Genomic DNA, 12730 nt, shown 5'->3' with positions numbered 1-12730 from the left:
CACACCACTGTCGAATTGTGTGTATGACAATTTAAAAATTAATAATTTTAGTGATCAATCGTGCTTGTAATCGCCTTGCAGCGACACCAAAATAAAAAAAAATGTAGTGATTTTTTAAAGATAGAACAGTAGTTAATACGGCATGCGGCAAAATAAACACTACTGAAATGCGTATGCCTCAAATATATATGTGTCGTGCGCCGAAACGTACTGAGTGGTTTCTGAACGTCGTTATAACATAATATGTGAATGTCGTGTTAATGTTAGGTGCTTCTGAATGGTTCTCAGTTTTGCAGAAAAAATTTTATCGTGGAGTACTATTTCGGTCATACGGAAAAGGTTGCGAAAACGGTCCAGGTTTAAAATAAACAATGTTTTCAGCAGGACAGGGCAACCTGTCACACGGCCAGAGTCTCTTCAAATACCGCGTGATCATTTTGTGAGACCGCCACTCACCAGAACTAACGCTACCTGATGCGTACCTATAGGGAATGCTGAAGGAGGCAGACCGATTACCCTCTGACATTCCGGAATTGCGGACTAGAATTAAAGATTTTTTTCGTGCCATAAGGCATATTTAACATCTGTTTTATCGGCAACGTCATGAATAATGTTGGCAAGACTGTATCATGTATACTAAATATATAAATAATCATAAACGTTTCAATATTCATTTCAGTACTGTTTATTTTGCCGCATGCTGTATTTGAATTAAGCGCTGGTTTCCTCGAAAGCGGTGCCGACAACCTGCGATCATAACACTACGATGAATGACATCATAAAAAACTGTGCCATGCAAAATAATAGCGTTGGTTTCCAAGGATGCGTTGGAAGCCACCGCTTGCTGAGCTTGCACATTCCATTGCCCCAGTGAAGAACCTTGAATTTATCACCGTAATCTGACGTAATTCATCGCAGTGCTACGGTCGCTGTTTGTCGGTGCCGCTTTCGAGGAAACCCAGGCTTTAGTTCAATGAACGTTACTATTTAATTTTTGTGAAGTGCAATTGATTTGATATATTGGTTTTGATTGTACACATTCATTTGTGAAGTGAAAAAGTGATAATGGAAAAAAGCAAACATCCCGGCAAGTCGGGGTAAATCAAAAAATATTAAATATGGTGAATCAATAATGGAAATGGAAAACAACGCCAAAAGTAATAAGGAAACTAAAGAGGAAAACGAAATAAACCAGAGAATAAAACTAGCAGAAAATTCAAATATGCACGCACCGGTAAGTATTGAGAAAAATGAAAAAAGAGTATGCTGAGACAGACCAAGGACCTCATTAAAGAGAAACTTTCATACTGGCGTCGTATTATTGTTTCTCTATAATAAAATGCAGAGCATGTCATGACACGAAATAGAACAGTCAATTTACTCGGTAAGGAGAGTCCGTTATACAACAGTTGGAAGAGCCTATTTATTTAACGAGAGGAGTCAATGATTTTGAATTTGAGTCAGTAATTATCACCTGTGAAAGATAAATACAGTAGTGATGATATTGCTTTAAAAACACGTGATGAATCTATAGATGATTCAAATAAACAGGAGTCCAAAATGTAAGTACCTATCTTTGAATATTTTCAACAATTTTAATGATATAATTACCAAAACTGGTCATATTTTTTTTATTTTGGGGTTAAATGTTTGTGTTTTGTTACTTGTATTGCCTGTTTGCCTGTGTAACTTCGCTTTCTGTTATTGATGAACTTGTCATGCTAATCGTTGTATAGTGTTCTATTGATCGTTGTATAGTGTATACTGTTCGTTGATATCGAGTACAAGCAATCTGTGCCCCTTTTTGTCTTTTAAAGTTGGGGTGGTTGACGCCTGTCAAAATTTTCAATGTATTTTAAATGTAATCATTTTTTCGAGTCCTGAGAAAACTAATAAGTATTTTTGAAAAATTTAAACGCAGAATGAAAGATTACCTACTTTATTACCAAGGGCCGAGAGTCCCTTAGAATGAAGAAAAAGTTTCTTTTGAATGAGATATTTGAAATTAAAAATCACACTAAATTTTCTCTTAGTTTTTCACCCCTGTAACTTATTAAGTTTTCAGGGACTTTCGGCCCTCGGTAATAACGTAATCTTTCATTCTGCGTTTAAATTTTTCAAAAATACTTATTAGTTTTCTCATGATTCGAAAAAAATGAATCCCATTTAAATAGCATTGAAGCCGAAAGTTCGTACCCATCCCCTTAAGGTATGTACATATTTATATGAAATTATTAATATAATTTCAGTGGACTCTATGTTTTTAGGTTGCTGGCTTAAGGTAGATTTTAGAGAGGAATTAATATATATAGACAATATTATAAATGTATAAAAATCTTACCCAAGTCACTGTTTCACCACTCGCGATTCTATCACGTCACATATACCTATTTCACGCGCGGTTCTCATACGAGCTTTAATTGTTTTTGGCGGATTAACGGTTTGTCTATGTCGGTTTATCGTCTACTATTGCACAGAGAGAAAAAAGGAAATTATATATTGTTTAGCTATAATTGAACCCTGAGAAAGGATCGTGTACTATTGGAGATGTTTTGGCAAAGAAAGCTAACGCAAGAGAGAGAATGCACTTATGTTGCCTTTGATGAAAACATGAGAAAAATTGAACAGTAGTGATTTCCGCGTTTCAGCAATATCTTTTAATTTCTTGTGTTGGTGAAATATATCATGTTTCTTCTTCTTTGAGGTTTGATTAGGTTAGTTAAGTCTCAGAATTCCTGGCGAAAATAAATGTCATATTCGAGCTCATCATCTTGATTCATAACAAAAGTTTCAAGATATTCCTTAACACGTTTGATGCCCATCTTGAACAAGCGCCACCCGCTGGTACCACGTTCTTAAATCGTTCATTTAATAACACAGTACTACTGACGCCACTTATGCGTCATCGGTACCTTTGATAAAACCTTCGTGACGCTACTCGTGCGTCATGGGCACCGAACGTGTTAACTAAAGTATGTGCAGGTAATATGGCCCGTAGAAGTATACATATACTAACATAGACCAAGCATATCGCGAGCTGACGACAAAATCTCGTGCGCTTGTTTGATCCGTCTTTCTCTAGAGTTAGAGCATTGAAACTCACAACTCTCTCTCCCTCCAACAAAAAGAGAATCTGCTTATTTACTTGATATAAGACAGAGACACAACAAACAACGAAAAAAAAAGATGATGTCACTTAGCTTTATAGACGGCTCAGTATGTTATTATATACGTCTATGATATGATCATGTACGGTAAGCATCTAAACATTCCGTATATGTATTTGGCACCTAGGAGTTTTCTATTGGTTCCTTGCGGCACGCGGTTATATTTCAACCAATAGGCGGCGAGGTGCCAAACGCATATACGGAATGTTATTCGGTGCGAAATTCATATACGGAATGTTAAATATTCGTAGACGGAAAAAGATAACTTTTTATTAGTCAGTTAAAACAAGATTGATTTTAAAATACTTGTTAATGTATTATTAAATAAAAATAAAACAATTATTATAGTATTTGGAATGTTATTTGGTGCGAAATTCATATACGGAATATTAAATATTCGTAGACGGAAAAAGATAACTTTTTATTAGTCAGTTAAAAAGAGATTGATTTTAAAATACTTGTTAATGTATTATTAAATAAAAATAAAACAATTATAGTATTTGGAATATTATTTGGTGCGAAATTCATATGCGGAATATTAAATATTCGTAGACTAAAACAGACGAATTTTTATTAAGTCAGTTAAAAGAAGACTAATTTTAAAATATTTTGTTAATGTATTATTAAATAAAAATAAAACAAGTATAGCTTATGGAATGTTATTTGGTGCGAAATTCATATACGGAATGTTAAATGTCCGTAGATAAAAAAAGACGACTATTTTCGTCTGGTAGCACACAGCCCTAGACTTCAACAGAAATAACAGAATTGAATAGCTGAAACATAAATCTAAACATATTATACAACACGTGCAAGTCATTAAAAATTCTGCGAAAGCGAAATAGTCAAATAAAGAAATAATAATGTCTCTCAAATCTATACCATTCCATTTATAAATTTCGTATCAAATAACATTCCATATAAGTAATAATTGTTTTATTTTCTTTAATATACATTAACAAAATATTTTAAAATCAGTCTTCTTTAACTGACCTAATAAAAAGTCGTCTTTTTTAGTCAACGAATATTTAACATTCCCCATATGAATTTCGCACCAAATAACATTCCAAATACTATAATTGTTTTATTTTTATTTAATAATACATTAACAGGTATTCTATAATCAGTCTCCTTTTAACGGACTAATAAGAAGTTATCTTTTTCCGTCTACGAATATTTAACATTCCGTATATGAATTTCGCACCGAATAACATTCCGTATATGCGATTGGCACCTCGCTGCGTATTGGTTGAAATATGACCGCGTGCTGCAAAGAACCAATAGAAAACTCCTAGGTGCCAAATACATATACGGAATCTTTAGATGCGTACGGTAATAAGGTCATGTAACAAATTTCATACTAGTTTTATGTTTAAACGATAGAAATTTTTATAGTACCATCGTAATACGCATTTAATGCCAAAGTTGTTTATTAATTACATAATTTAAAAAAGGTGTCAACTGGTTCTAATAGGTAAGTTTTTATTATATTATTTGTACTTACATATTTCGTAGACTGTAAATGTTCTTATTTTATTGTATAGTTCGAGAAATTTATATTGTGAAACAGCTTTAAGGTCGGCAAAATTTGGTATTCTTTGTCAAAGATGTTTTAAGAGGCGGTTCGTTTGATGACATCTGTTTTTCACACCCACATAATCGGTCCCCTCAGACATTTACAAGTTTTACAAAACTTTTAGTTCAGTAGTATGTCTTACTGGAGTATAGGTGTGTGATTTAAAGCTCGATAATGGAGTGTAAAATGTTGTTTAATTTAAGATAAATTAATTAATTAATAATTAATTTTAGCACATACGATATGTCCTGCTTTAACGGTATATCTAAGTAAAAATAAATATTTTTAATTACATATTTAATCACCAGAAAAAACAACCAGCCTCCGAACTATATTAAAGGGGAACTAGCAGGACTTACAAATCTGACCCGTTTCACTGTATTGGTTACTTAAACTATATAATTCTCAATTTATTACTTTTTTAGAAAAATGATAATTGATACTACCGATAAAATTGATAGCAAATCTAACTTGTCCTTTAGTTTGCATGACTCTAGTAGCTATGAAATTATTAATTCAGACGATGACCAGAGTGATTCTTCAAACATCCACAATATTTATGCCCTGATTGTTACAAATAAGATATTTTTATGTTTCTGTGCTGTATTTGCTTGACATTTAATAAAACTGTTAAAAATTCTGAAACTGTTTTAGTATTAGGTGTTAAGTTTCATAATTAGGTATAAAAATTCACTCACTGTGGCCATATTGCCGACACCATGTTAGTTTTCTGGCCAACAGCATTATTTTTTAATTACGTCATAAATATAGTATTTTTAAAAATTATAAAATAAACATATCTACTGGGTGCTTCATTAATAATTGGACATATTTTAACTGTAGATTCCTGGGCTCAAAATATTAGGGTTTAACCCAAATCACCTAGTCCGAAAATGTTTCCTTATAGGAGCTTTCTTTGAAGATGGCGTCTTGTAATTATTTTTTTAAATACCTCCAGAACGCTTCTATTTAGAAAAGCGACAATTGGTACGCCTATTTATAATCCAGATATAAATTGCGAATTTCTAGTACCAGTCATGGCGTCCCTTTTTGGGTAGGGTAGGTTGTTTTATCGCATAACTTTTTTGTCTTTAACTTTTAAGCATTTCTGACACTGAATTATTAATTTGTGAGGTATTCTAGTACTAAAAGGTACTCTTCAGTTCATCTTTATCGCTTTCTAGAAAAATTAATTTAAAAAATTTTTCGTTTTTTGAATTTGAAAATTTTTTTCAAAAAAAAGTTGTAAGTATTTTACCGACTTAGAGCAAGAGTGACTTTTAGAACTAGAATATCTGATAATTTAATAATCTAGTGTCGAAAATGCTTAAAAATTCAAGCCCCAAAAATAATGCGATAAAATAACGGTTGACCTACGCAAAACGGACGCATATGACCGGTAGTAGAAATTCGGAATTGATGAAATCGATTCATCTCTGGAAGATAAATAAACGTACCAGTTTTCGTTTTTATAAAAAGTTTTTTTAATTTTTTTTATTAATGAAGTTTCAAAAATGCTTAAAACTTAAAGACAAAGAAGCTATGCGATGAAATAACCGTTGCCCTACCCAAGAGGGACGCCTATTTTAAATGCGAGAATTCACGAATATACCGAATATAAATACCAGGGAGCAAGGGTCGGAGCGAGGATACAATCCATTGCTCTCCGTAGTGAGCACAACTTTAGGAAGCATTTTCGGACTAGGTGATTTGAGTTAAACCTCAATATTTTTAGCCCAGTTACAGCTACAGTTAAAATATTTCCAATTATTAATGAAACACCCTGTGCATCTAGATTGCCCATATAACTATAATAATTTGACTTTGGCCCCAAATACAAACAAAAGATCTTATGGTGGTCATATTACTTGCACATACCTTAAATATTAAACTATTTCCCTAACTTTTATTTTTTTGGCAACATAAAATTTAGTGATGACGAAAACTATAATTTTCACGTGATTTTTTGGAAAAATTAATGGTTATTTTGCATTTTATGAAAATGTGTTCAAATAACGTATATTTTAATAAAAAAGAAATATAAAAAAATCATTTATAAACCACAAAAAATAAAAACCTTATCTTGTTAAAGTTATATTTAAAATCCTTAAAAAGGGCTGTATCACAACAAAACGTTTTCGGAATCAATATTCCATCATCAGTGTTATATCACAGGTTTACATGCTTTAAGCCACCAAAATGTACGGGTAAAAACCCTTAAATTGATCTTAAACAGTTGGGGTTACACTATATTATCCGATTTTAAAGGATGTTAAAAATATTTCCAGTATAAACCCTGGCATCACATGACATCAACCATATTGGTTGGGAAATTGTAGGTAATAGAACCTACATGGTTGTTTTTTTTTTAGAACCTTACATGGCAGAGTTTAGGTGACAACTGTTGTTACCTAAACTCTGCCATGTAAGGTTCTACCTACAATTTCCCAACCAATATAGTTGATGTCATGTGATGCCAGGGGTTAATCTGGAAATATTTTTAACATCCTTTAAAATCGGATAATATAATGTAACCCCAACTGTTTAAAATCAATTTAAGGGTTTTTACCCGTACATTTTGGTGGCTTAAAGCATGTAAACCTGTGATATCACTGATGATGGAATATTGATTCCGAAAACGTTTTGTTGTAATACAGCCCTTTTTAGGGATTTTAAATATACCTTTTACAAGATAAGGTTTTTTATTTTTTGTGATTTATGGTATACAGCCAGTACATGAATTTTTCCTTGTGATATTTTTTATTTATAAACCCTTCCAGGCTTAATCACAGAACATTTTCGGAATAAATATTCCATCTTCAGTGCTGCTACTAGGTATACATGTTTAAAGCCACTAAATACATATGTGAAAACCCTTTAAAATGATATTAAATTGGTAATAGAATACATGAAATTTTAAGTATATTCACTTCACGGCGACGTAAACTCCCAACGAGAGTGGCTGGTGGAAAGACGTAGTCTCTAAACGTACTTTACCTAGTAGCAGCACCGAAGATGGAATATTAATTCCAAAAATGTATTATAATTTATTTTTTGCTAGATCTAAATATACAATTAGAAATAACAAAATTGATTTTTCAGTGTTCCCAAAACATCTTAAGCGTACAAACGCCAGAAGATAACAAGACCTTAGAAAACTACAAGAGCAGCGTGAACGTCCTCCAGCTATCCACTAAACCCGAACCAACTCAACCTGCGTTAGAGCCTACCGTTCCACAAGTCACCAACTCCGTGACTAACTTCACACCAGAAGTCGTCAACCACACCCCAAAAGAACCTCCGAAGACTCAGAACTCCAGTAACAACACAGGGAAGTTCGGAAGACCCATTTTGGGGGCAGGAGCACGTCTTAACAAAGCGAAATTCAACAACGATTCTTCGAATTGGAGAGACAAGGATAACTCTTCGACCGGGGGATGGAAGAAGACCGGGTGGGGGAACAATGATAAAAACTCCAAGGGTAAAAGTAAAGGATGGGAACACGACGACAGGTTTGAGAATAATTATAGTTAAGGTGTAATTGGTTTAGGTTCGTAAGATTTGTGGTGATGGCATTGTCAAGCACTGATGAGTTTATTTCTTGTTAAAATAGACCAGTCATAAGCGGTAAAAAACTGTAAAACCGTGGAATTATGAGAATCAACACCGATTTCTCTTCAAAATCTACCCTATGCCGAACCGGGCTTTTGCCCTGGGGGTGAAAACAGCCCCATCTAGGGGATGCAAATTCTTTCAATCAAAATAACTATGGAAGTCGATAGATTGACCAAATCTAAGTAAAGGGCCTAGCCGGGTAAGATGATGAAAAGTGCCCCCAACTCGATTCGAATTCCATATAGGTCGCCGTTTATCATATATAGTGAAACTCACTTTCTGAAATTTTTAGCCCCCTAGGTGGTCATGTCACCCACCTAGAGCCTAATTAGGGTTTTTATGTTTTTATTTTTTATCTCAGCGGCATCGATAACTAGCGAAAAACTTTAAATAAAAAAGTTGTAAGCTTTAATAAGTTCTGTCCGAAAATTTTTTTTTAATTTTTGGCGGGAAATTTAAATTTTAGAACGATTTTAAAATTTTAAATGAGTATAAAAAAATAACTAAGACATTCGTTTTCACGAAAAAAATATATAACGTGTATTTTTGCGTAATCTTTCACCTTGAATTTTTTCAAATTTTTAAAATTGGTGCAAACACATTTAAAAATAAAAAACCGCATTTTTTCGGTTTTTTTTTTCGTTTTTTGATACAATTTTATACATATATTTCAAAAAAGGTAACACCGTCACTAGAATAGGTAAAACAATGAAAAATAATTGGGGTTGGCTTAATAAAATTTGTTTGTAACGCCATCCATTTTCAAGATACAGGGCGTCGAAGAAAACAAAATTTTACACATTTTTTACGATTTTGCCGAAACTACTGGCAACATTGTAATAAAATTTGGCGAGTTTTAAGAAGTAGTTGTTGTGCATTTGTTGACATACAATTAAGAATTTTATATTTATCATTGGCTCGCATAGGGGTAATGGTTTGAATTTTTTAAAGAAAAAAGATAGTACGCCACTGACATATTTCAAATTAACAATCGTTTTTGAATTCCTCGTTCAATTTGTGACAAAAAATCTATCCTTCTATTTTTCCATACGACACGCCATTTTTATTCAAAAAATAAAACATCTTAACCCTTACAAAGTATTCGAACTTCTAGTAGTTTCTACATCTACATACATAAACTCGTACATCCATTATAAAAACTAATTCTAATACTTTGGAAGCGTTAAGATATTTTATTTTTTGCAGCAAAACGCCGCGTCGTATGAAAAATGAGAAGATAGTTTTTTTATCGCAAATTGAACGAGGAATTCAAAAATGATTGTTAATTTGAAATATGTCAGTGGCGTACTATCTTTTTTTCTTTGAAAAGTTCAGACCATTACCCCTATGCGCGCCAATGATGAATATCAAATCCTTAATTGTACGTCAAAACATGCACAATAACTACCTCTTAAAACCAGCCAAGTTTTATTACAATGTTGCCAGTAGTTTCGGCAAAATCATAAAGAATGTGTCAAATTTTGTTTTCTTTAACGCCCTGTATCGTGAAAATGGATGGCGTTACAAAAAATTTTTATTAAGCAAACCCCAATTATTTTTCAGTTTTTTACCTATTATAGTGACGGTGTTACCTTGTTTGAAAAATATGTATAAAATTGTATCAAAAAACCAAAAAAATGCGGTTTTTTATTTTTAAAGGTGCGTTTCACCAATTTTAAAAATTTGGAAAAATTCAGGGTGAAACATTATGCAAAAATACACGTTATATATTTTTTTCGTGAAAACGAATGTCTTAGTTATTTTTTTTATACTCATTTAAAATTGTAAAATCGTTCTAAAATTTAAATTTCCCGCCAAAAATTAATAAAAAAAATTTTTCCGGATAGAACTTATTAAAGCATACAACTTTTTTATTTAAAGTTTTTCGCTAGTTCTCGATGCCGCTGAGATAAAAAATAAAAACCTAAAAACCCTAATTAGGCTCTAGGTGGGTCACATGACCACCTAGGGGCTAAAAATTTCAGAAAGTGAATTTCACTATATATGCTAAACGGCGACCTATATGGAATTCGAATCGAGATGGGGGCACTTTTCATCATCTTACCCGGCTAGGCCTTTTTGTTCTATAAATTTTTTTTTGCAAAGTTGCTACTTTCCATGTTATTAGCAATTGAAACGATGCATTTTTCATTAAGAAAACTCACGTTTATAAGCGTTTTTCATGAATAACTTAAAATTTTAATTTTATAGAAATATTCATTAAGAATAAAATTGTAGCTAATAAAAAGACAAAGTGATTCGCGTCGGAAAGACTTGTGTAAACCCAATAACGACTGAGTTATAAATGGTTATTTTCGAAGAACCTCAAAATGGAGAACCTTTAATATCAAATAACTCGAAAGTGGTGCAGTTTTTTTTGGGAAAACTTAAGAGACATCTTTTAAAGTTCATAAAAAACCTTTCAAAAGTTTTTTGCATAAGAACTGACTGACTTATGACGAAAATAAAGTCGCTGCCTGGTTCTTTTATTTTTTTTTTTTTTAATGTAACAAACCCTCGTAGTTACAATCCTAATAGAAATGAATACCTTCACACTTGAAATTAACTTTATTTCGGTATAATTCATACGATCGGTGATTTGACCGGTTTGGAATGCTTAGTTTAGAAAAAATGTTGATTAAATCAAAATTGACATTCTTATAATTAAAAAAGAAAAGTGTAATAAAAGTATAATTTTTCTTAAATAAATCTAAAAGTATTTATGATACAAAAACAAAAAAAAAGGTCAAAATTTTCAGTAGAAAAATCTTACAATTAATATTTAAAACATGTTTTCATATTATGAATACTTTCAGGTTTATTTAAGAAAAATGCACTTTTTTATAAAAATGCCATTTTCGATTTAGTTGTCTATTTTTTCTAAACTAAGCATTCCAAACCGGTCAAATCACATGGATCGTATCAATTATACCTAAATAAAGTTAATTTCAAGTAGGAAGCTATTCATTTCTATTAGAACTGTAAGGTTTAATTGTTACATTTCAAAAAATAAAAGAAGCAAGCAGCGACTATATTTTCGTCATAAGTCAGTTAGTTCTTAGGCAAAAAACTTTTATAAGAGCGCATTTGAAAGGTTTTTTAATGAACTTCAAAAGATCTCTCTCAAGTTTTCCCAAATTATTGAAGGTTCGCTATTTCGAGGTTCTTCGAAAATAACCATCATTTAAAGAGCAATAACTCAGTCGTTATTGGATTTACATAGGTCTTTCTGACGCGAATCTCTTTGTTTTTTTATTAGCTACAATTATTTTCTTAATGACTTTTTCTATAAAATTAACTTTTTTAAGTTATTCATGAAAAACGGTTATAAAACATGAGTTCTTTCAATGAAAAATGCAAAGTTTCAATCGCTAATAACTTGGAAAGTATCAACTTTTCGAAAAAATTTTATAGAACAAAATTGACTCAGAATTGGTCAATCTATCGATTTCCATAGTTATTTTGATTGAAAAAATTTTCATCCCCTAGATGCTTTCACCCCCAGGCCAAAAGCCCACTTCGGCGTAGGGTAAATTTTGACAAAGGTTATAAATACTACCTAAATCCAAATTTTTAAGGAAATCTACCTTGATTCTCAAAATTCTACGAAAAAATGGCTGTTGATTGGACTAGAAGAAATTAAGTAAAACTTATAGTTAGGATAGTTAGCAAATTGTAAAATGGAAATTTTTTGATGAGTATTTATTATTCAACAAATCAACTAAATCTATTTCACACCTACTGGTGGTGAAATATGATGTTCGTTGTCATTTTGAATAAATAAATACCATAGCAAAAGTTTGTAATACATTCAGCAGCACAATTAACCGTCCACCTTGTATTTCTTTCAATTTGCAGAAATGGTCCATCTTGGAGCACTTTTTGTGAAAAAATTCGTTTATCAAGGGATGCTTAGCAAAAACCAAATGTCGAAACCCCAATCTTCGAAGAAAATTCAAACATAATTTTGAAAAACAGTCTACTTAAAAAAATACAAGTATTAATATTGGATGTTGCTGCCTTTGGCCCTTAGGACTTCTTGGAGCTGGTTCGGCAATACGTTCATGATATCCTGGATATCCGATTGAAGGATATTGTGCCACCCCTCTACCACAGTCGTCTTGAGCTCTCCGAAGGATGTAGAAGCTGGTACTCTTGCTCTTACCCTCATTGAAGTACTCACGGGTGAATCTTGTGGTATGGCAACGTGCATTGCCATGCATTAATCTAAAGTTTTCACCAATGAACAGTGCGAAATACATTGCATGGTCTTAGAGAACTTCTTCCTCATATCTGAGCATTCACACTGCCTCTATCGAATACAGCAAGATCAAAATCAGCACCAGTTTCGTAAGAGATACCTCTCCAAATC

At 32.4% G+C, this 12730-nt stretch overlaps 1 protein-coding gene across 2 annotated transcripts in view; it reads left to right on the top strand.

Moving 5' to 3' along the window:
• The window catches only part of LOC114327394 (CBP80/20-dependent translation initiation factor-like), a 31311-nt gene extending 22579 nt beyond the window's left edge, over positions 1-8732 (top strand). For both annotated transcript variants that reach the window (XM_028276001.2, XM_028276000.2), the window contains one exon: positions 7846-8732. In XM_028276001.2, coding sequence (XP_028131802.1) covers positions 7846-8277 — 432 coding nt within the window. In that variant the 3' untranslated portion in view covers positions 8278-8732. The remainder of the gene's footprint in view (positions 1-7845) is intronic.
• The last annotated feature ends 3998 nt before the right edge of the window (positions 8733-12730 follow it).

Source organism: Diabrotica virgifera, chromosome 4 (genome assembly GCF_917563875.1).
Source record: "Diabrotica virgifera virgifera chromosome 4, PGI_DIABVI_V3a".
In the NCBI taxonomy this organism is placed as follows: Eukaryota; Metazoa; Arthropoda; class Insecta; order Coleoptera; family Chrysomelidae; genus Diabrotica; species Diabrotica virgifera.
This window is presented reverse-complemented; position numbering and strand designations above follow the sequence as displayed.